The sequence below is a fragment of the Mirounga angustirostris genome, unplaced genomic scaffold (assembly GCF_029215605.1).
Source record: "Mirounga angustirostris isolate CCGP_5_RB_7025 unplaced genomic scaffold, mMirAng1.0.hap1 SCAF_2, whole genome shotgun sequence".
NCBI lineage: Eukaryota > Metazoa > Chordata > Mammalia > Carnivora > Phocidae > Mirounga > Mirounga angustirostris.
In genome coordinates this window covers 147,103,734-147,127,817 of record NW_026991710.1, presented here as the reverse complement: position 1 = coordinate 147,127,817, position 24,084 = coordinate 147,103,734, and the positions used below count along the sequence as shown (strand labels likewise).

Genomic DNA, 24,084 nt, shown 5'->3' with positions numbered 1-24,084 from the left:
AAATTGGTTTTGAATAAATGAAATATTGAAGGTTAAAAACAACAGGAGCATGATGAGAATGAGCTTGGAAGGGAATCTTTGGAGGCCTACTAACAGCCATGTGTATGAGCTTGGAAGTTGGTCTGGAGATGTTCACCGCTCTTGCTCAAACTTTGATGGTGGCAACTTTGTGAGAGGCCTGCACCAGAACCACCAAGCAAAGCTGCTCCAAGATTCCTGATCCTCAGAAACTGTGAGCTAATCAAATAGCAGTTGTTTCCAGCCCCTAAGTTTTTAGGTAATGCAACAGAGCAGTGGATATAAATACCACCTTCAAAATATATCCAGAATCAGATCACTTCTTATCATTTCCATAAATACCACTCAGCTTCACTATCTCCTGCCTGGATTATTCCAACAGGCTTTATAAAATGTCATACCACTTCTTGTCACTTTATTGTTTGCATCGTGAGGGCTCAACATCTCTCTTCAGAACCCTGCAATGACTCACCATTTCAATCAGAGTAAAAGGACCACAAAACTTTCTATGATATGGTGCCAAATTATACCTCTGCCTCACCTCTAACCCCTCTTCCTCCTGGCTTGCTCTGCTCCAACCACTCTGACCTCTTTACTCTCCTGAGCACACATCAGACATGTTCTGATCTTTGGGCCTTTGCACTAGCAGGTTCTTCTCTTTGAAATGTTCGTCACAAACTATTACCTCTCATCTCCCTCAACGTTTTGCTCATTTCTTACCTATCTGTGAGGCCCACTCTATTTAAAATTGAAGCCATTGTCAATCTCCATACCTGCTCTCTCTTTTCTAATTTTTAAGCTCTAATAACTTATTATAAGATACTACATAATGTATTTATTATGATTATCATTTATGATAATAATTCTACCCTATTCTCATATTAGAATGTAAGTTCTATTAAGACAGGGATTTGTGTTGTTCACTGATGTATCTCAAGGGTGTAGAACAGTGTCTAGCACATTGTAGATCCTTAATAAATATTTGTTGACTACATCAACCAATGTACCTGGCATATTAGGAGATAATTTATATGCCTTTATTTTGATTGGAATGTAAGGTACTAATATCAAATGCTACCTTGGTCCCACTTCCATTATCATGATTAACTAGGATCTCTGAGTGATTTTCTGACTCAACATCGGCAAAGACTCAGATGGCTTATCTCTATGAATCATAAATGGTTCTAAAAAAAAGAAGGAACTCCAGAAACCAGTCCTCAAAGAAACAAACCATGAAATATAAAAACATGATGTAGGCCTGGAATGGCTATCAGCCTGGGTGGGGACAGCTTGGGATATAGTCCACAGATGCAGTGAGTCAGATCCTGGACGGCATGGGGAGAAAAATTCAGGAAGCCTGTAGCAGGGAGCTGGCCAGCTACTTCACGCTGTGAGCTGGTGGAATTGCCCAGAGATAGGAGTCTTATAGTTGCATGGCAGAGATACTGAAACTTGGAATAGCATTGAGATAGAAACTGAATCTGTGGCTTCCCTCCCTGATTCCAAACCTTCTAGGATATTAGAAATGGTCTTCTTTCTGGCTACTAATAGAAATAGGATGAGATTCTCTTCGAAGGAAAACTTCCTCCAATTTAGTTCACTGGACTCCCAGAAGTGAAGCAGTAAACTCACAACAAAGATAACCAACCATCAAACGCCTTTATACCCTGAAGATTTGCAGATGTTGAAATGTTAGGTAGGGAATACTCAATGGTTCTGTATTAAATACTCAAGGAAATAAAGAATACAATTAAAAAGATAAATATACAACAAGAAACCTTCAGGAATGCAAAGACAGATTTTTTAAAAAGTAAAATAGTAAGAAGTGAAAAATACAGTTGCTGAGAGCAAAAATTTAACACACAAGTAAAATGTTATGATAGACACTGTTGAAAGGGAATTACTGAATGGGAAGACATACCTGAAGAATTTATTTGTAATGCTGCAATGAGAGATAAGGGGATGGAAATCATTAAAGAAGGATCAAAAGACATGGAGGATAAAATGAGAAGGTCAAACCTATATCTACTTTGAGGTCCAAAGGATAATAATTGAGAGAAAGGAGAGGAAACCGATTTTAAAAGGTAATGACTATAGTATTTCAAGAAAATCATGTACCCACAGATCTGGGGCGTATATTGCATTTCAGGGAGAACAAATAAAAAGATATCCATGCCTAGACATATAGTAGTGAAAGTGCAGAATGCCAAAGCTGAACGTTTTAAAAATAGCCAGAGAGAAATAAAAAATCACAAGCAAAAATAAAACCAAAAGACAATTTGGATGAAAGGATCCTCTCAACAGCAACCCTAGAAGCCTGAAGATGGTAGAATCATATCCTAAAAATATTGGCTGGAAATAGATGTCAGGCTACAGTTTGAGTCTAGCAAAACAATCTTTCAAGGATAAGGATTAAGACATCTTATGGAACAAAAAATAAGGTAGAAAAAAACTCTGATAGACTATATCATCTACAGACCTGCTCTAAAAAACATACTTTATAAAGTAGAAAAACGATCCCAGAAAGATGGTTTGTTATACATAGAGAAATGGTAAACAACACAATATGGCAAACATAAGATCTGAGTCCAAACAAAAAAGGTCTCCATGAAATAATGAACAGTGGAAGTTAAAAAAAGATAGCACCGAAATATTGGACAGTAACAGTATGTAAGCTAAAGAGTGATGATTTTGTTTTCCTTGAGAGAGAGGTCAAAATGGTTTTAGATTTATTCACTTATTTATTCACAAATATAATGCTGCTATTTCATGGATAAAAGGAACAAAAATTAAATGCATGGATTCAAAGCAACAGGGAGAAAGAATGGGAAAAAATGCAGTCAAACAACTTTAAAAAGTTTCAAATAGTGAAAATAAAAAAAAAGATCAAGCAGGAAAAAAAGGTAAATGGAAGGAACAAATATAAACGTATCAATAATCACAATAAGCATAAATGGACTTGCCATTTGAAAGTATAAAAACTGTCAGATCAGATCTAAAACTTGGTAAGATGCTGTGTGTAGGAGATAGAGCTGAAACATAAGCACAGAAAAATTGAAAGTAAAAAATAGAAAAAGATATTAAATATACATATACACACATAAAAAATTGCTGGTTTCTTTATATTTGTCTTAGTCAAAGGCTAAGAAAAGGCATTTGCTGCCTGTTGATAAGTTTCAAGTTACCATAAAGATATAGAAACTGTAAATGTGTTTAATGAAATCGCCTCAAAATATAAAAATAGAAATATTTGATAAAAGTAAAGGGAGAAATTTTCAATAACATGATCATAGAGGGATATTTCAATACAATCTTATCAGCTGTTGATAAATAAAGCAGAGAAAAAAATCATCAAGTACATGGAAGTTTTGAGCAGCACAGATATCGAGTTTCATCTACTGCACATATATAGAACTTACTTTTGTATACTTGATTTTTTTAGATTTTCTTGACAAATAGAAAATACACATCTTCCTAATTAAAAAATATTTTTATACTAGTCCATAAGTCAAGGTTTAACAAAATTGAAAAGACAGGGCTGTATACACTATACTCTATGACTTCAGATCAATTAAAAGTTATTATAAATCAATCAACAAACCTTCATATATTCAGATATAAAACATGCATTTTAAAATAAGTCATAGGTCAAAGAAGAAATCATAATGGAAATTTTAAAAACACTTCAAACTAAAGAAAGTGAAAATATTATATATAAACGTTTGTGGGATCAGCAAAAGTGGAGCTTCAGTGGAAATTTATTGTTTTAGATGATTATATTAGGAAAGGAGAAATGCTGAAAATCAATGAGATAAATGTCCAACTCTAAGTTCTTAAAAGAAATAAAAGTAAACCAAAGGAAAGGAAGTGGATAATGGTAGATAAATGATAATGAAAAAAAAAAAAATAGACCAGATCAACAATGTCAGAAGTTGGATTCTAAATGACTAAAAAATTATATAAACCTTAGGTGAGATTGATATGATGAGAGACAGAGAGAGAGAGAGAGACATAGATAGAGACAGAGATGGAGAGAGACAGAGATAGAGAGAGAAATAGAGACAGAGACATACAGAGAAACAGAGACAGACAGAGAGAAAGACAGAGATGTCCACTGTCATGAAGTGGACAAATTCTTAAAGAATAACTTTCCAAACATAGCTTAGGAAGCAACAGGTCCTAATAGCCTAGTAACTATTGAAAAATGTCTCCTGCATATGAAACAGCCATCAGAGATGATTTTATGAGTAAGTGCTTCCACATTTTCAAAGATCCAATCATCAGATTCTCACACTTCACCATTCTCAGTTCATTGTAAAAGACTGATTTAATCTTAATAAAGATTTTATTTATTTATTTGACAGAGAGATAGACAGAAGAGCACAAGCAGAGGGAGTGGCAGAGGGAGAGGGAGAAGCAGGCTCTGCACTGAGCAGGGAACCTGATGCGGGACTCGATCCCAGGACCCTGAGATCATGACCTGAGCCGAAGGCAGACACTTAACCATCTGAGCCACCCAGGCGCCCAAAAGACTGATTTAATCTTGATATCAAAATCAAAGAGATGAGATTTAAAAATATTACAAATCTTTTAATTGTTAAACTATGTAAGTGTCCTATGCGGAACATTTATAATACAAATCTAAAAGTTTATAAAAAGATAATAAATTGTGACCAAATCGAGTTTGTTCTAAGAATCAAAGTACGAATTAATTTTTCAAATGCTACCATTTTCAATCACCACATTGATTAAAATACTAAAAATCATACAATTATCTCAACTGATGTAGAAAAAGCATGCAATTAAATTCAATGCTCAATCATGATAAAAAATAAGCTTGTAATATAAACCAATTTTCTTAACCTGTTGGTGTTCGCAAACATTATTCTAAATGGAAAATTGTAAGCAGTATTCTTTTTGAAATCCAGGACAAGACAAAGATATCTGTCACTGCTTTATTGTCTTTAACATCGTTTTATAGTCTAGTCAGTGTAATTAAAAAAATAAATTAATTAAAGCATAAGTATTTGAAACAAGAAAATACTGTCATTCTTTGAAAATGATTTGGTTGTATACATAAAACAACCAAGACCATACAGGCAAGTAATGAGAAATGATGGAAGAATTTAGAAAGATAGTTAACTACATGAAAGCCAATTGCATGTCTGTACAAACATTTAGAAAAAAAACATTTAAAGAAAAAGACACCATTTATGATGGCAACACAGACTATAAAATGTCCTAGGAATAAATCTAACAGATCTTTTGCAAGGACCTCTACAGAGAACAGTACAGATATAATAGAGGCATATTAAAAATTACTTAATAAATGGAGAGATAGAACAAAATAGGATGAGATGGAATGAGAATAGATGAGAGGATGTTTTTGAGTTAGAAAATTAAGTAATTGCATAAATGTTGAGTCTCTTGAAGATGATCTATAGATTCAGTACAATCCCAATGAAAGTTCCAATAGTTTTGTGTGTGTGTGTGTACATATGTTAAATCTGACAGATTGATTCTAATATTTATATGAAAGAGCTGAAGACCTAGTATAGTTAAGTTAAACTTGCAACTTGTGACTTAAGGAAGTAGTAGGGGAGATCTGAATCAGGAGAATTTTCTAACTGTTTTATAACCTGATTATTTATCATATTGTTATCCAGAAATGGAAGTAAATAAGTTGTTTTAAATATTCAAAATATATCTGGTCCATTTGGATTTTTCTGTATGATAATAAGGATAATATTTTTAAATTTTGCTAAATTTTTAAAATTTTATTTAAAAAAAATTTTGTATCTTAGGTTTATACTATGTATCAAATCATAATTGTTCATTCATACACATTATCATTGGTCTACACATGGCCTCCTTTTATCTTTTATTTCTTCTTTATTTACACAATAAAAAATGAACATCTGTGAACTCATTGCCCAATCCAAGAGTTAAAACCTTAATTTAACATACAAAATTCAAACTAGAGATGCAGTAAACTACTTTCTTTGTAGTAAATATTATTACTGCTTGCTTCTCCTTGTCCTTTCTTCTGGAAAAGAGACCTAGCAATAGTTTTCTTTTGTGGAACCTCCATTCCTTGAAGTCCTAATCAGATTATCAACTCTGATTGCCACCAATCCCTATCATAGATAAGTTTTGAAGTTTGACTCAAGCCCAGCCAATAAGATTTTCTTTTAAGGAATTTAAACTTGGAAAGAGCCATCTAAGGACAGAAGGCCATCCTGATGGCAGGACTCTAGAGAAACTGCCCATATTTCCTGTAAATGAGAGCCCCAGATGCAACTTGGATCTTGTCTTCTCAGCCTGGATGCTATATTCTTCTTAAGGTTCTGTGACAAACTCAATAGCATTCTAGGAAATCAAATTCTTTATTCTTTCCTTAAGTTAGTCTGAATCAATTTCAGTTGCTTGCTTGTCTGCTACCAAGAATTATAGCAATTACTCTCTGTATTGAATTTAATTGTCTACCTGAGTAATGACCCTGTTTCATAGATATGTGAATATCTGAGATCTAAGTCTAGGCTCATCGAACTTAGCTACTGACAAAATACCCACCAAGGAAATCTTAGACTGAAAAGTTACTGAAAAGTCCATTTATCCAACCTGAATCAATGAACACATCTTCAACCAATCTTTGAAAAGTTATCAATAAATAAAATAAAAGATGTGAGAAAAAGACACCCTGGTGTCTCTAAAAGAAAATAAAACCTACTTACATAAACTACACTGATGAATTTCTACTTCTTGGGTAAAGATCTTGAGACATGTACCATGAGGCCTCAGGCTCCTTGAGCCCCATATGTAACAATTTTTTCCTTCTTACAGGAAACAGATGGGATTAACAGACTGTTACATTGTCTGTGAAAATGAAGTATGGTTCCTCTCTTTCCATAGATAGACTGCTTGTCTGAAGCAAGGGAGACCATAAAATATCTCAAGTTTATATTTTAAAAAACCCTCTTTGTTTAAAAATCATTCTTATTTGTTTTGTATGCCTTTGTAAAGCAGAGGGAAAAACCTGCTCTTAAAAGGGTTAAGAAGCAAGACTAGATGTCATCAGGGCTAACAATTCTTGCAGGGAACAAAGTAATAGGTAATGGAGAAATTAGAATACCTCCTTGCCTGTTCCTTTGGGAAAGGTCAATTTGTTGTCCCCTAGCAGTTTGCCTATGTTAGGTAGGCTGACCTTGTATCTACTTGCATCACCAGGTAAACCACAGTGGCTCTGGAGTCTCAGACTAACTAGACAATTGAGGAATCCTACCTTCAGTAGAAACTACCAACAGTGCATTCAGCACATGCTCAGTGAAGAAATAAATGATAGCAATTTCTTTCCAATCACATCCATTCAAATTAGTATCTTTGGTCATTAGCCACTCAACCAGTTATAAATCCCCTTTATGTTATCAATATCCTTCAACATTCCTTCATGTTGTTTTTAAGAATACAGATGATCCCTGACTTACAATAGTCTGACTTACAATTTTTTGACTTTAGCATGGAGTAAAAACAATCTGTATTCAGTAGAAACCGTACTTTGAATTTTGATCTTTTCCTGGGCTAGCAATATGTGGTAGATCCTCTCCTGTGATGCTGGTCAGCCACAGCTCCTGGTCAACCATATGATCACAGAGTAAACAACCAATATATTGCAAACATTCTATACCCAGATGACCATTCTGTTTTTTACTTTCAGGGCAGTATTCAATAAATCACATGCAATATTCAATACTTTATTATAAAATAGGCTTTGTATTTGATGATTTTGCCCAACTATAGGCTAATATAAGTGAAAAGAGTGCGTTCGAGGCAGGCTAGGCTGAGCTATGATGTTCGGTAGGTTAGGTGTATTAAATGCATTTTTAACTGATGATATTTTTAACTCGCTATAAGTTTATCAAGATGTAAGCCCATGGTAAGTCGAGGAAGATCTGTATTAGGAAATATTTGTCTTGTTCAGATCCAGATTTCTGGATTGCATTTTTTATCAGCCATAATCATAGGCATATTTTAGGGAGAAATTAAATTACTTAGGCCTAAATAAAGTCAGTGAGGCCATGTTGACTTGGTTACCAACTTTTGGTTACCAACTTCCTTTCAAGATGGTTGAAAACCGTCATTTTAATAATGTGTATTAAAACCAGTAATTACCTGTGTTTGGTGGATTTTTTTCAGGACTGCATTGATTTGTTTTATACTTCTAGGATTTCTTCCATTCTTGATAAATTCTTATGGATGGAATGTTAACTGAAGTTCCCTGATATCTTCTGTAAATTTGCCCAGTAATCTTTGAAGTTTGTTTCAAGTGTCTTATACTCACTTATCTAGAGTATTTACATGCTTACAATCTATTGTAGGCCTCAATTGCTTCTATCAGTATTTGGTTTACCTTTTTCAGAAAACAAAATCTTTACTGAGAAAGAAAAATAAATTAAAAGTTTTTTTTTTTTCTTTTTGTAATACATCAGTATTTTATTGCTGGTCCAAAGCACTAAGCTTATCTATTGGAACATAATTTAGAATGCCCTTTTATGTGTTCATGGCAAATCTATTGTTATATAACTCTTTGTGGCTGGGTCTTCTCTCATGATTATAGTATCTGGTCATATTCTTTCTCGGAACTAGTGAGGATTTGAGGATGTCATATTTCAGTCCTTCACATAAGACCCTTCTTTCCTTTTAGTCTGTTTTTATTGAGGACTTATTTCTAGGAGAAACTCCCTGATTTTTTCTTCCTTTTTGAAGAATCTGAAAGAAGGTAATTGATAAAATGAGCTCAGTTCTCTTCCTAAACCACACATCTGTGAAAATTACTATGAAGACTGGACCTTACATGTGTGTATATATATATGCATATGTGTACATGTGTATGACATATAGAGTCTTACCTAATTGTATGTTTATTTAAACTGTATACTTGTTTGTGTATATATATATATATATATAATACATTATTAATACGTATATTTACATATACACATCAGGATATTAAAATAAAGTGTTAGCTGAAGTGTCAAATATTACCATGCAAAATTTGCAAGAAAGAAGTTGGGGTAAACTAGTTAGATGACTTTATACTTTTCATTCATATTGATGGCATGAAAAGGCCAGGAATTGGAAATTAGGGAAGGAATCTTGAAGGTTGCTTTGGAATGAGTTATCTTATGTGCCTTACTTCCTTCTTTTTTGCGGGGGGGTGGTGCATAGGAAGATACATCCTTAGAGAACTGAATCCGGAGGATCAACCACCTGGAGAATGTGATATATGATTCTCTTTCTTTCCCCCAAACACACAGTTTGGGTGACAAAGTGAACTTTTGTCTGTGTCACCTTCAAGAATTCTAAAGCTTGAGAGCTGGCTGGGTGGGTCGATGGCAGCAGAGCATAGGACTGCATTTTGGCAAATAATGGAGCCTCCAGAGTTTGTCAAAAGAAAGGAAGAGATGTGGACATGTGTGATGCAAAGCCCACAATTGGAAGTCTTAGATTCTGTTCCAGAGACAGACTAGAGGGGAGAGGAGAGTCAGCTGAGGGAAGCTGCCAGTGGCCTCCTGATGCTCAGTGGCTATAGAAGGAACCACAACTGGCTGGAATAGTGACAAAATTGCCCATATCATAGAATGTAAGTGGGAAGTTTCCAGCCGTGGGAGGTCCGAGGAACTCAGGATCATGTCATGAAGGAGATAACTCTAAGCACCAGCCAAACCCAGAAAGACAAAGGATCACCAGTTTGATTCCAACCAGTCAAAACCACCTATTGGAGTCAAAAATCTGTTTTCATATTGGGAAGGAGCTTCTCAGGTACAGGCATAGCTCTAAGATATTGTAGGTTCAGGTTCAGTTCCAGACCACCACAATACAGTGAATACTGCAACAGAGCAACTCAAAGGGATTTTTTGGTTACCTGGTACATATAAAAGTTATGTTTACACCATACTGTAGTCTATTGTGTGCAATAACAATATGTTTAAGAAAATCAATTTAAACCCCTTAATTAAAAATATTTTATTGCTAAAAAACGCTAGCCTTCAGCTGAGCTTTCAGTGAGTTCTAATCTTTTTGCCAGTGGAGGGTCTTGCTTCATTGTTGTGGATTGCTGACTGATCAGGGTGGTGGTTGCTGAAGGCTTGGAGTGGCTGCAGGAATTTCTTAAGATAAGGCAACAATAAAGTTTGCTGCATTGAATCTTACTTTCATGAACAGTTTCTCTACGCCATGCAATGCTGTTTGATAGCATTTTACCCACAGTAGAACTTTTTCAAAATTGAAGTTAATCCTCTCAAATTCTGCTGCTGCTTTATCAACGAAGTTTACAGAATATTCTAAATCCTTTGTTGTCACTTCAACAGTCTGCCAGGAGTAGATTATATCTCAAAAACATTTTTCTTTGCTCACCCATAAGAAGCAACTCCTCATCCATTCAGGTTTAATCATGAGATTATAGCAATCCAGTTCCATCTTCAGGCTCCATTTCTAATTCTAGTTCTCTTGCCATTCTACCACATCTCCAATTACTTCCAATATTGAAGTTTTGAACCCCTCAAAGTCATCCATCAGGTTTGGAATCAACTTCTTCCAAATTCCTGTTCATGTTGATATTTTGACCTTTTCCCATGAATCAAAAATGTTCTTAATGGCATCTAGAATGGTGAATCCTTTCCAGAAGGTTTTTAATTTACTTTGCCCAGATGCATCAGAGGAATCACTATCATGGCGCTAGAGCCTTACAAAATGTATTTCTTAAGTAATAAGACTTGAAAATTGAAATTACTTCTTGATCTATGGACTGCAGAATGAATGTTGTATTGGCAGGCATGAAAATAACATCAACCTCATTGTTTATCTCCACTGGGGCTCTAGGGTGACCAGGCACACTCTCAACCAGCAGCCAGTTTTGAAAGAAATCTTTCTTTCTGGACAGTAGTTCTCAACAGTGGGCTTACAATATTTAGTAAACCATGTCATAAGCAGGTGTGTTGTCATCCAAGCTTTGTTGTTCCATTTATAGAGCACAGGCAGAGTAGATTTAGCATAATTCTTAAAAACCTTAGGATTTGCAGAATGGTCAGTGAGCACTGGCTTCAACTTAAAGTCACCAGCTGCATTAGCCCCTAACAACAGAGTCAGCTTGTCCTTTGAAGCTTTGAAGGCAGGCATTGACTTCTCCTCTCTAACTCTGAAAGTCCTATATGGCATCTTCTTCCAATAGGAGGCTGTTCCATCTGCGTTGAAAAATTGTTGTTTAGTGCAGCTACCTTCATTAATTATCTGAGCTGGATCTTCTGGATAACTTGCTGCAGCTTCTATATCAGCCTTTGCTGCTTCACTTTTCACTCTTCTGTAACGGAGGTGGCTTCTTTCCTTAAACCTCATGAACCAACCAACTTTTTTTTTTAATTTTCTTCCAGAGATATTTTAATAAAAATTGGCTATTTCCAAGAAACACTCACTGCATGCCCATCAATAAAAGAGAACCACAACAAAATAGAAAATTTACCATATGGCTATGATTTAAAGAAAAAAAAATGGGCAGACACTCAAGCACAAAGTCCAATATTAAAGTCATATTCCTTTTTATGGGCTATGATTAGGATTCTGAATATTTACCGAAATAAAACAATACAAATGCTGGACTACTTAGGTCAAAGGACCTCTCATAGAAGCATATCTGTCCTTAAAGGCATTCCAGTTTGAGACTCAATTTTAAGAATAAGGCATAACAAATGAACAGAAGACATACCAGGTGAAAGAGGGATTCTTCAATTCCCAACATACTCTACACCTGATAAAACAAATATAGACTTTTTTTTTTTCTTTAAACAACTGCCAAGGCTGGAATCAAAGATAAATAGAAGGCACAACAGTTTTGCTCTGGTTTTGTGTTATTTGGATTTTGGGGTTTCTTTGTTTTTGGTTTTGTTTTGTTTTGCAAATACAAATTAAACATGAAAAAACTACTTCAAAAGAAATCTATATCAGTTGCATTCTAGACATTTAAAACCTTTCTCACAATTTAAATGGTAAAAACAGGTTTATAATTGTTTTGTGATCATATATCAAAAGAAAAAAAAAACTCTACTAACACCTTTTATTTTTTTAACCATACCAGCAAGAATCAAAACTGTCAATTTTTCCAATGGCAATTTCTACATACCAGAAGGTAGTCATGACTCTCAAAGAAGAAACAATTTGGATTTTTCCTGCCTTCAAAATGTTTATCAAATCCTGTGTTTCTCACAGGCTTTTGAAACACATAGAAAATAAGAAATATTCCAATGAATGAAACATACCAAATGTCAGTAATAAGCAAGACACATTCCTTTGGGGAAACGGCTGTTAAAAAAAATCCAGTCTGTATATGCAAAAGTAAAGCAAGGAAATTCAGTCTTTTTCTCTTCTTTAAAAATCTGTTTTTCCTAAAATATCATTCCACAAAATTGGAAGTGAAGGACTAAAAGGTGAGGAGAGGGAAGGGCGGGAAAGGGAGCACACATAATTAACACAAAAAGTAAAATTGTACAAACTTAAGCAGTTTATAATAGACTAGGGTCAAACTCCAGGATACCAAACGCTGGTGTAAGAAATTCACCATTCTGCAGGAGCTAGGAGATTTGTACTGCTGCGTGAAGATCAATTGAAGAGCAATTCACTGCCTTGGAGCGATTCCCCTTCCCACTCCAAATCCTGGTTTCTGCACCATGCCTCCCCGGGGAGGGCCTCTCATTCCACCACCCAGCCCACCTCGAGGGCCTCCAGGTCCCCGCAGGCAGTTATCTTGACGGTCCCCTTCCCGGGCAGCTCGAGTACTCTTCTCTTCCACATTCAGACGGACCTCACCTCTGAACATGATGGGCCGGTTGCTAAGGACCTTCTGAACAGGCTCAGAATCATCAAACACAACAAAACCAAAACTGGGTAATTTCCCGCCGCTGTTAATGCGTAGCTCTACCACATTCCCATAACTTTGAAAAAAATCTTTAAGCTCCGATTTGTCCACTTCATGTGGCAGATTGCCAATGAAAAGTTGGTGACTATTAGGGTGTCTCACAATTCTTTGGGGTTCAACATCACTTTGCTCACCAGCCTCACGGATTGGTCTAGGTCCGCTCTGGGGAGGAATATTTATTTGTTGTTCTCTCACTCTTTGATCCCTTTGAGGCCTCTGCGGTGGAATCTGAGACTCAGGCTTAGACTCTGGTCGAGGCTGTGAAGCTGGTACTTTAACAACATGAGGTGGTATCCCAGTAACTGGAACAGCTCCACTGGGTGGAAGGTTCTTACTGGTCACAGATGCCCAAGAAAATGTCTTCAAGTCTGAGCTATGTCCGTAGGTGCTGGGGAAGAACTCTTCTGAGCATCCTCAGGGGCAGTTTCTTCCAATGCTGGCTCAGACTTTTCCTCTTGGATTTCAAATACAGGTTCTTGCTCTGGTTCTGGTTCAGGATCTGGCTCCGGTTCAGCAACAGGTTCCTCTAAATGTTCTTCTAAGTCATTGCTGACAGTCTGATCATAGAAAGTTCCAGAGTCATCAGGTACCACCTCAGGTGTCTGCTGTCTTTCTTTAGGTTCCTCTACCTCTTCCTCAGATTCCTCCTGAGGCTCAGTGACAAAGCCACCAAAGACCTCATCTTGGTATCTGAAGATATCATTGTGAACGTAGAACTTATTTGCAACAGAGCCGTCAGGAGCAAGGACAAATGTCTGCATGACTCTCCTCAAAGCCTGGTTGTTAATAGAGAGAACCCCATCACCTGGACCACTACACCATCATTCAGAGTGGCATGAGCATCAACATGGTGAATCTTAGTGTGACAACTGGTAAAGTTTTGTGACATCGCTTTCCTATGGATCTCTTTCTGTCCATAGACCGCATCTGCTGGCTTTCCATTTGAATCCAATCCCCCGTGGACATAAGAAGAGTTCTTTCCATAAAATCTGTGTAGCATGTCTGGGGCCTGGTTCAGCAGTGTGTAATACTGTCTCACAAATTCCTGCCTGACCAGCAGGGGACTAGGCTTCTCCATAACCATTGCTTTGGTCAATTCAACCTGTGCGGCTGAGCGGGAGAGGAACAAGCTTTGCTCCACAGTACAGCAGAAGGCAAAATCCCCTCACGCAACTGCGTCCGCCCCAACCAACTTTTCTTCAGTTTCCTCACCTCTCCCAGCCTTCACAGAACTGAAGAGAGTGAGGGCTTTGATCTGGATCAGGCTTTAGCTTAGGGGAATGTTGTGCCTGGTTTAATCTTCTGTTTAGACCACTAAAACTTTTTCATATCAGCAATAAAGCAGTTTCTCTTTCTTATCATTCACTGTGTTCACTGGAGTATTACCTTTCTCCTTCAAGGACCCTTCCTCTGCATTCACAACCTAGCTAACTGGGTGGTGCAAGAGGCCTAGCCTTCAGCTTATCTTGGCTTTTGACCTGACTTCCTTGCTAAGCTTAATCATTTCTAGTTTTTGGTTTAAAGTGAGAGATGTTAGGGTCTTTCTTTCACTTGAATATTTAGAGGCCATTGTAGGGTTATTAGTTGGCCTATTTCAATATTGTTGTGTCTTGGGGATGAGGGAGGCCCTAGGAGAAGGAGACTGATGCGGGGAGGGGTGGTCTGTGGAGCAGTCGGAAATATACAAGTATCTATTAAGTTCACCATCTTTGGGGCATGTGGGTGGCTCAGTTGGTTAAGTGTCTGACTCTTGGTTTTGGCTCAGGTCATGATCTCAGGGTCATGAGATCGAGACATGCATTGGGCCTCCTTAGAATTCTCTCTCCCCCTCTCCCTCTGCCCCTCCCTACCAGCTCACGTGGGTGCACGTGATCTCTCTCTCTAAAAAAAAAAAGTTCACCATCTCATATGGGCATGGTTCATGGTACCCCAAAATTATAATAGTAACATCAAAGGTCACTGATCACAGATCACCATAACAAATATAATAATAATGAAAAAGTTAGAAATATTGTAAGAATTAAAAAAAATGTGACTGAGACACGGGATTGCCATAAACCTTCAATTTATAAAAAAAAGGCAGTATCTGTAAAGAATAAAGTGAAGCACAATAAAATAATGTATGCCTGTACAGGGAAGGAGAAGAAACAGACTAACTCCCACTTCCTTATTTGTACATGGTCCCCCTGTATTTTTGATTCTCACGTAGCAAAAGACAGTTCAACTATAGAATCAAACCTATGATTTGCAACTTAGTGAGACTTTAGGACTTCTAATTGCTTTCAAGTGATCACACTTATGGGGTGGATTTTCTTTTTCTTTTTTTTTTTTTAGATTTTATTTATTTATTAGAGAGAGAGAGAATGAGAGAGAGAGTGCATGAGAGGAAGGGGGGTCAGAGGGAGAAGCAGACTCCCCGCTGAGCAGGGAGCCCCATGTGGGACTCGATCCTGTTACTCCAGGATTGTGACCTGAGCCGAAGGCAGTCGCTTAACCAACTGAGCCACCCAGGTGCTCCATGGGGTGGATTTTCATCCAGGTGCCTGGGAAGAACTAGGCCACTGCCAAATTTGTGAGAATGGTGGTCAAAAAAATAAACTTACTTTGCAATTGCTCTCTCTGAGTCATATCTGTCACCCAGGAAAACCATTAAGATAGGCTGCATCATATGGATCCTGTTGTATGTCTAAATACCTATTATTTTAACTATGTTTTAATAATATAGTATATTTATGATTGCCTAATGTGTTCCCTAATTATCCCATGAGCACTGTTTTCTATTCCTGGCTTTATTACTTCTCTGTGTAGACAAACTGAAGTGATATTCAAGTCCTTTACATTTTAACAATGTCTTTCAACCAATGACCATTAGTTTCTTTGTCATCTATTTGTCTTCCTATCCATTTCTTTCTTCCTATTATCCACTTGTGTTTTGAATGGTGATTTTGTTTTTTTAAACTTCACAATCACTACTTAAGCTTTTATTACACACTTACACTGCCTTACCTTGAATTAATTTATTCAACTGCTCTCCAGTGAAACACATGCTTTTATTTAGCACTTTTATTTATTTAGAGATCAACACCCCTGCTTCTTGAGATCCACCTGATTTAACAGTCACAGGCTAAAATGGAACTGTAAGTTTGGATGTGGAAAATCAGTATCAGCCTCCTATCACCTGCCAGATAAAAATCAAAAGATGCTGGGTGGCTTATTTATTTGTTTATTTATTTAAGAGGCATTCAGAGAGTATTATTTTTTTTTAATTATAGTTGACACGCAAAATTACATTAGTTTCACGTGTACAGCTTAGCGTTTCAACTTCTCTAGATGTTATGCTGCACTCACCACAAGTGTGGCTGTCATCTGTCACCATACAATGCCATCACAACATCATCGACTATATTCCTTATTCTATATTTCTTTTTTTTTTTTAAGTGGACTCCATGCCCAGCACAGAGCCCAAAGTGGTGCTTGAACTCATGATCCTGAGATCAAGACCTGAGCTGAGATCAAGAGTTGGACACCCAATTGACCGAGCCACCCAGTGCACCCACCTTGCTGTATCTTTAAAATCCACATAAAACAGTCAGGAGCATCCTTAGAAATTTGTTCTTTTTGAGAAAATGCCAGTTCTTCTAGTCCAGGGGTTCGTAAGGACAGTCAGGGGTTTGTGAGCTCAAAATTATTTTCATAATGATACTAAAATATTAGTTGCTTTTGCCCTCTCATTCTGTCATTAGTGCAGAGTAGATGACATGTGAAACACCATCACACAAATGGTTAGTGGGATGTATGCTTGTGTTCTCCTGTTTTTAAATGCTTATTTAAAATTTTTAGTTAGGTAAATTTTGATAGATTATAACCACATAAACAAAAGCTTGTTAGGGTCCTTAGACCAAAGAATTTAAGAACCTGCATTCTAAAACTGTTTTTTAAATATTTAATATACAAGTAATTATACAATAAAAGTGGAGTAAAACTGGTCTAAATGAATATATATATATGTAATTGTTAGGGTTCTAAATGCATATATATATATATATATATATATATATATATATATATACACACACACACACACATACATATATATAATGGTTACAGTCCTCAGAAATTCTGAGGCTTATATTGTTTTTACTGTCTTATTCATATAGTTTACTATGACAAAAAACATTTGGAAAATCTTAATTTTCTTGATAACCACTTAACCAAAAAGGTCAGAGCTAGTTTGATGATTTAGTGTCCTGACATAAGTATTTTTGAAGAATTATTGCCTTGCATATTAAATTAATTGGATATAGATTTACTTTTAAATTATGTAGTCCAGTGTAAACATACTTCAATTAAAAATAAGTTAACTAAATAAATAATAAATAAATAATGTAGTCCAGGGGAAGCAAACAAAAGGAATAATATTGGATATATAATGTGGTAAGTCAGTCATACAAGATAAACTCATCTTTTCTAGTTACTCTGAGAATATTTATTGGTAAGTATTATCTCTCATTTTTCATTTTCATAAAAACTTCAATGCATTTATCAAAGTGGAGCTTTTCTCTCTTAATCTGTTGTGTAGAAAGCAGTCCGGGGAAAACAAAAAAACACAAAAGCCAAGAACTAGGAATGCCTACAAAGTAGAGGAAGCTTATATCTCTTTTAGACAAGTCAACATTTTTTTATTCAAATATTTAAAATTATATGAAATGACAAAAGGAAAAGATTCTTTTAAGGTTTGTGCATTTAGGACAGAAAAAATTAAGGATGGCTAGCCCAGAGGTAGAGAGTGATTTATAAAGAGAAAAGTTAAAACTAAAAATAGTCTTCTCAAGTCTTGCACTATGGAGAATAGGAAGACATCCTGATCAGTGACTGGGGAAACATTAGGTAGTTGGAAGTTTAGAGGTATAATTAGGAAAGTTACACAAAGGGGTTTCTCAGTATTGATTGAGTCACACACATTATCATTGACAAGGAACAACAAATGAATAATACATTATTTAGATGACAAAGGGGTGTTAATGCCCAGGAAAGGAGACTTTAAAAAATTTAGTGACTTGGGAAGACTGTCCAAGATTACAATCCCTTGAAAAGAAAAATATTGATAATAAAAACAAATTAGGAAGGAAATATACTCCATCAAGTATGAAAAATTAAAAAGAAAAGGAAGATGAATATCTGGGAGGTAAAAAGTAAACCTCTGATGAAGAATTAATGAAAGGGGACCTCACAACGAAGCTGTGAGACAGTCATAAGCTGTTGGTACTGTTTATGCCATTGTTATAAATTACCCCACACTCCTTTTCGTCATTATTTACTTACCTTTCCTGGTTGTTTCTGGCTTCAGTACAGTTAGTTATTATATTCCTTTGTCTAGTGTTCTGATTTTTTTTAAGCCTTTGACCTCCTACTTTTTCCTTATCTACATTATTAAGGGAGAAGAAATGTGATTGACATTTAAAAGGTCTCATCTATGCCCTAGAAACTATGATGAGTACTTTGTATAATATGATTTAATCTTCACAAAAATTTGTGAGATACATAGAATTATCTTTATTTTCCAGATGATAAATCGCAAGCATGATTTGCCAAAGATTATACAGCTAGGGAATGACCAAGTTCAGTTAGCGTTCTTTCCACTACACTATAGTGATTTCAAAAGTAATTGCTAATCATAATTATGAATATGGGACACTCTGGAATCATTAAAGAAAGATTAAGTACTACTCAGTGTATAATATTAGTTTAATTTCAGAAGCAACTGAAATAACTCTTTTCTTTAACAATTAACCCACTTGATTTTATTGTATCACTGGTGGTAGAAATAACATAAAATGCTTACGGGCACATACAGAAGCACATTCCTCCTGTCGGCTGATGGAAACAGGAGGGGATTCCTGGAAAATTTTGTGGGTGTCTCTCTCTCTCTGGCAAAGAATGTCAGGCCGAGTCTCCAGGTCTGTTATGGAGGGAATGCTCTTATTTTCCTTCTGTTTTGCAGTCTCTCCTTAGAGACATAGTGCTCTCCGGCTTCCTCCCGGCTGCCAACTCCATAGATTGTTGGCTTTCACTCACTTATGCCCTGAGAAGTCTTTTACAGAAATAGCACAGCGGATTACAGATCTGCCTTCTCTTACTGCTCAAATGCACCAATATTTCTTAGCCCTTGGTACACAGGCCAATTTTGTTAAAAAGGTTTTTGTTCCCCGAGGAATTGTTAAACAGTATGTCTGTGTCACAGTTATTTTAAACAGTAGAGTTCATATGAAACATCTCTGCCATGACGACTTGCATATATTGGGCAGCCAGTGCATTATAAATTGAATAAAAAGCAATTCCATTCAAAGCCGTAGAGGGGTTGTGATTCAAGCCAAAGAGAACAGCAAACCTGGTGCACAGTGGAAACAGCTTTAAAATATGCAAATTACCAGGCTTTACATAAGATAAAATGAATCAAAATCTCCAGTGTTCAGCGTAAGAACTCAGTTTTTCAATGGCTCCCCTAAGCCCCGCGATGTAGAGAGTGAGCTGTTTCCGGGGGTCCCGGGGAGGACCGGAGAAACCTCCCTCAGGGCTAGAGAGCTGTGAAATGAGGCTGGGAAGCTGGGAAGGAGACAAACCGGGGAGGGTTTCCTACACAAGGGTAAGAGTTTATACTAATCTAGCAGTCAGTAGGGACATATTTGATTTGTGCTTTTAAAAGACCACTCTTGGGGCACCCAGGTGGCTCAGTTGGTTGAGCGTCTGCCTTTGGCCGGGGTCATGATCTCAGGGTCCTGGGATGGAGTCCTGCGTCGGGCTCCCTGCTTGCCAGGGAATCTGCCTCTCCCTCTCCCTCTGCCTCTTCCCTCTGTTCCTGTTCTCTCTCTCAATCTGTCAAATAAATGAATGAAATCTTAAAAAAAAAAAGTGTGGTACATATACGGATGGTAGCAAGAGTAGAGTCAGGGAGCCAGCTTAGAGGTGATTTTGTTGGTCCAGATGAAGAGAATGACAGTCACTTTGATTAGCAGAGTGCCGGTGGTGTGGGGAATGGGGGTAAATAAAGGGATTTGTGAGATATTTGAAAGATAGAATTTAATGACTTATTACATAGGTGGGATGAGGGAATAGGAAGCATAGGCTACTTTTCCAGTCCTAACAGATAGCATAATTCATAGTCTATTAACAATTTCAGGACTGAAAACTTACGTATTTTGAAAATTAGATAAATATTGTTAGAACTTAAGGGTACCTGGGTGACTCAGTGGGTTGAGCATCGACTCTTGGTTTTGGCTCAGGTCATGATCTCAGGGTGGTGAGGCTGAACCCCACATCAAACCCCTGCTTGAGATTCTCTCTCCTTCTCCCTCTGCCCCTCCCTGCTCCTGTGCTCTCTCTAAATTTAAGAAAAAAATAGTGCTAGAACTTAATTAGCGCTCCAAACTAGAGAAAGGGGAGGATATGTTCCATTTTTAATTATCTAAAAAACTTTTCTGCAATTTTATGCATAGTACCACCAGTCTTATGTTGATATCCCTTATAGACCATTATTTCTAAGCTTAATCTCTCATATTACAATTTTGGTTTGTTTAATTTTCTCCTGCTTTTGTACACAGAGCAGTTAGTTAGCATCCTTGACTTTGGACATATCATTATGCATCGCCACGATGATTCATTCACAGATTATCAATGACACCAAAGGCTATACTGTGGGGAACTATAGATGTTGCCTTGAAGACTCCAATTATAAAATTTTAGGGTTATGTCCCAGAAAATCCCAACTTTCAATCAATAATCCATTTAGAATGTTTTCATTTGCTCATTATTGAAAACTTTCATATTCTGGCTTCTTTTTATACAATATGATAGTAAGAGAAGGAGTTTCTTAGGCTTTCCATTTCTCCTAAAGTTCATAAAAAGGTAATTCATAAAAGAAGAACAACTTAGTGCTAATGTGTTTAAAAAATAGCTGAACCTGGGTGCCTGGGTGGCTCAGTCGTTAAGCGTCTGCCTTCGGCTCAGGTCATGATCCCAGGGTCCTGGGATCGAGTTCCACATCGGGCTCCCTCCTCGGGGGGAAGCCTGCTTCTCCCTCTCCCACCCCCCCTGCTTGTGTTCCTGCTCTCGCTGTGTCTCTCTCTGTCAAAAAAATAAATAAAATCTTTAAAAAAAAAATAGCTGAACCTGATATATAACAAAAGGATAATGCTGCATGTGAAACATTTAGCACAGGATCCATACAATTAAAGCAAAGTACACCGATTGACTTATTTCACTGCATAATATTCCATTGTGTATATATATATATACATATATATGTATATATATCTCACATCTTAAGTCAATCAGAGAAAGACAAGTAGCATATGATCTCACTGTTACGAGGAATTTGAGAAACAAGACAGAGGATCATAGGGGAAGGGAGGGTAAAATGAAACAAGATGAAACCAGAGATGGAGACAAACCATAAGAGACCCTTAATCTCAGGAAACAAACTGAGGGTTGCTGGAGTGGAGGGGGGTGGGAGGGATGGGGTGGCTGGGTGATAAACACTGGGGAGGGTATGTGCTATGGTGAGCGCTGTGAATTGTGTAAGACTGTTGAATCACAGACCTGTACCCCTGAAACAAATAATACATTATATATTAATAAAAAAATCTTACTTTAAAAACTAAAAAAAAGCAAAGTACACTATTATACTAAGTCTAAGAATTCTTAGCTATAATAGATATTTCTTCTTTAAATGACAGTAAATGGTGAAAATCAATTCTTTAATATCTTCAATTTAGTCCCATAGTTTCTGGTTTTTCACCTAGATTACAGAAAGGAATCTATTACTAAAATCATTAAAACATAAATATCCCAATCTTGGGCAAAATAATAGAAACACATATGCTACATAGTTGTTAATAATTTACCACAAATCTAAACTTATTAGTTATTCCTTAGTTTGCCAGATGCATTATTTATGGGGTCTTTCCCTGTTGGTGGACTACAGCTGTCATATTAATTTTTAATCAAATTGTGAAATTTTATAAGTAATTCTTAATGCCAGGTGAATAAAAAGAGAAAGATCTCTGGAAACAGTATTACAATGTATCCTATTTCTAGAAACACATTTACCACTCATTCTAAATATCAAATATCAGAATGATTTTAAGGAGGATAGTTAGGACACATCACACATCCATTTTCTCTAAGTAAATTTAGAGCTTATTTGTGCCTGTGAAGTCCTACATTTTCTGCCTTTAAAGAAGCAGCATGGAACTGAATATTTATGATCCTGACACTGCCCCTTTTTTGTTTTCCTCAGGGATTTTACCCAGCCCAATGGAGAAAATGAAAACCGACATTCTCTGCAATCTGCCAAATGCTAAAACTATTTTCCCGCAAATACAGTAAAAAATTATCTTAGCATTAAAATGCATAAATTGGAGAGATCATGAAAGAAAAATTCAGAAGCTTTAAGGAATTATTAACAGAGCTAACTCTCCATTCACCTAAAAGCATACACATGCTCACATATAGATCGCCTTGTCAAATATGGTGCAGATGGAAATTTTAGGTATATGTTCTCTGGAGTTGAATATTATTGTGTGTGTATGTGTGTGTGCGCGTGTGTGTGGTTTATTTTTTTTCAGACTAAAACCAAAAATCTGTGAAATATAGATCCTTTAAAAGGAGTTTGTGTATCAGCATATTCTATCTGACTTGGTAGGAAAAAATTACATTTATACGTTGAGTTAGAATCAACAACACTGGCTTTGAGGTTAGGGTTTGTCATTTATTTACTGGTTTCAAGAATTTGGATTGGTCAGCAGACATTTCAGGAGGCTTGGCCTCTACCTGGAAAATGAAGATACTTTTTTTTTTTTCTCTTTTTACTTGTTTTTATTTTTAAATTTTAAAAAAATTTTAATTTTTTTTATGTTCACTAGCCACTCTATAGTACATCATTAGTTTTTGATGTAGTGTTCAGTGATTCATTAGTTGCGTATAACACCCAGTGCTCATCACAGCATGTGCCCTCCTTAATACCCATCACCCTGTTACCCCCACCCACCACCTACCTCCCCTCTGAAACCCTCAGTTTGTTTCCCGGGCCCATAGTCTCTCATGGTTCATCTCCCTCTCTGATTTCTCCCCCTTCAGAATTCCCTCCCTTCCCCTATAGTCCCCCATGCTATTGCTTATGTTCCACATATGAATGAAGCCATATAATAATTATCTTTCTCTGCTTGACTTACTTCACTTAGCATAATCCCCTCCAGTTCCATTCATGTCGATGCAAATGGTGGGTATTCATCATTTCTGATGGCTGAATAATATTCCATTGTATATATGAACCACATATTCCTTGTCCATTCATCTGTTGAAGGGCATCTCGGCTCCTTCCATAGTTTGGCTATTGTGGACATTACTGCTATGCCCCTTCTTTTCACTACGTCTATCTTTGGGGTAAATACCTAGTAGTGCAATCGCTAGGTTGTAGGGTAGCTCTATTCTTAACATCTTGAGGAACCTCCATACTATTTTCCAGAGTGGCTGTACCAGCTTGCATTCCCACCAACAGTGTAAGAGGGGTCCCTTTTCTCCATATCCTCACCAACATTTGTTGATTCTTGTTTTGTTAATTTTGGTGTAAGGTGGTATCTCATTGTGGTTTAAATTTGTATTTCCCTGATGGCTAGTGATGTTGAGCATTTTTTCATGTGTCTGTTAGCCATTTGGATGTCTTCTTTGGAGAAGTACCTGTTCATGTCTTCTGCCCATTTTTGACTGGGTTATTTGTTTTCTGAGTGTTGAGTTTGAGAAGTTATTTATAAATCTTGGATACCAGCCCTTTATCTGTACTGTCATTTGCAAATATCTTCTCCCATTCTGTGGGTTGCCTCTTAGTTTTGTTGACTGTTTCTTTTGCTGTGCTGAAGTTTTTATCTTGATCAAGTCCCAAAAGTTCATTTTTGCTTTTGTTTCACTTGTCTTTGGAAACGTGTCTTTGAAGAAGTTACTGTGGCTGATGTCGAAGAGGTTACTGCCTATGTTTTCCTCTAGGATTTTTATGGATTCCTGTCTCACATTGAGGTCTTTCATCCATCTTGAGTTTATCTTTGTGTATG

The 24,084-nt window shown here is 36.6% G+C and overlaps 2 protein-coding genes across 3 annotated transcripts in view; both read right to left on the bottom strand.

Moving 5' to 3' along the window:
* The window catches only part of GALNTL6 (polypeptide N-acetylgalactosaminyltransferase like 6), a 1,204,984-nt gene that overhangs the window by 313,889 nt on the left and 867,011 nt on the right, over positions 1-24,084 (bottom strand). The window lies entirely within an intron of this gene.
* On the bottom strand, positions 12,417-14,180 carry LOC123848092 (ras GTPase-activating protein-binding protein 1-like). The gene is given in 3 exon segments (XM_045880137.3): positions 12,417-13,353; positions 13,356-13,778; positions 13,781-14,180. Coding segments are annotated over 3 exon segments (1,380 nt in total). The 5' UTR covers positions 14,067-14,180; the 3' UTR covers positions 12,417-12,682.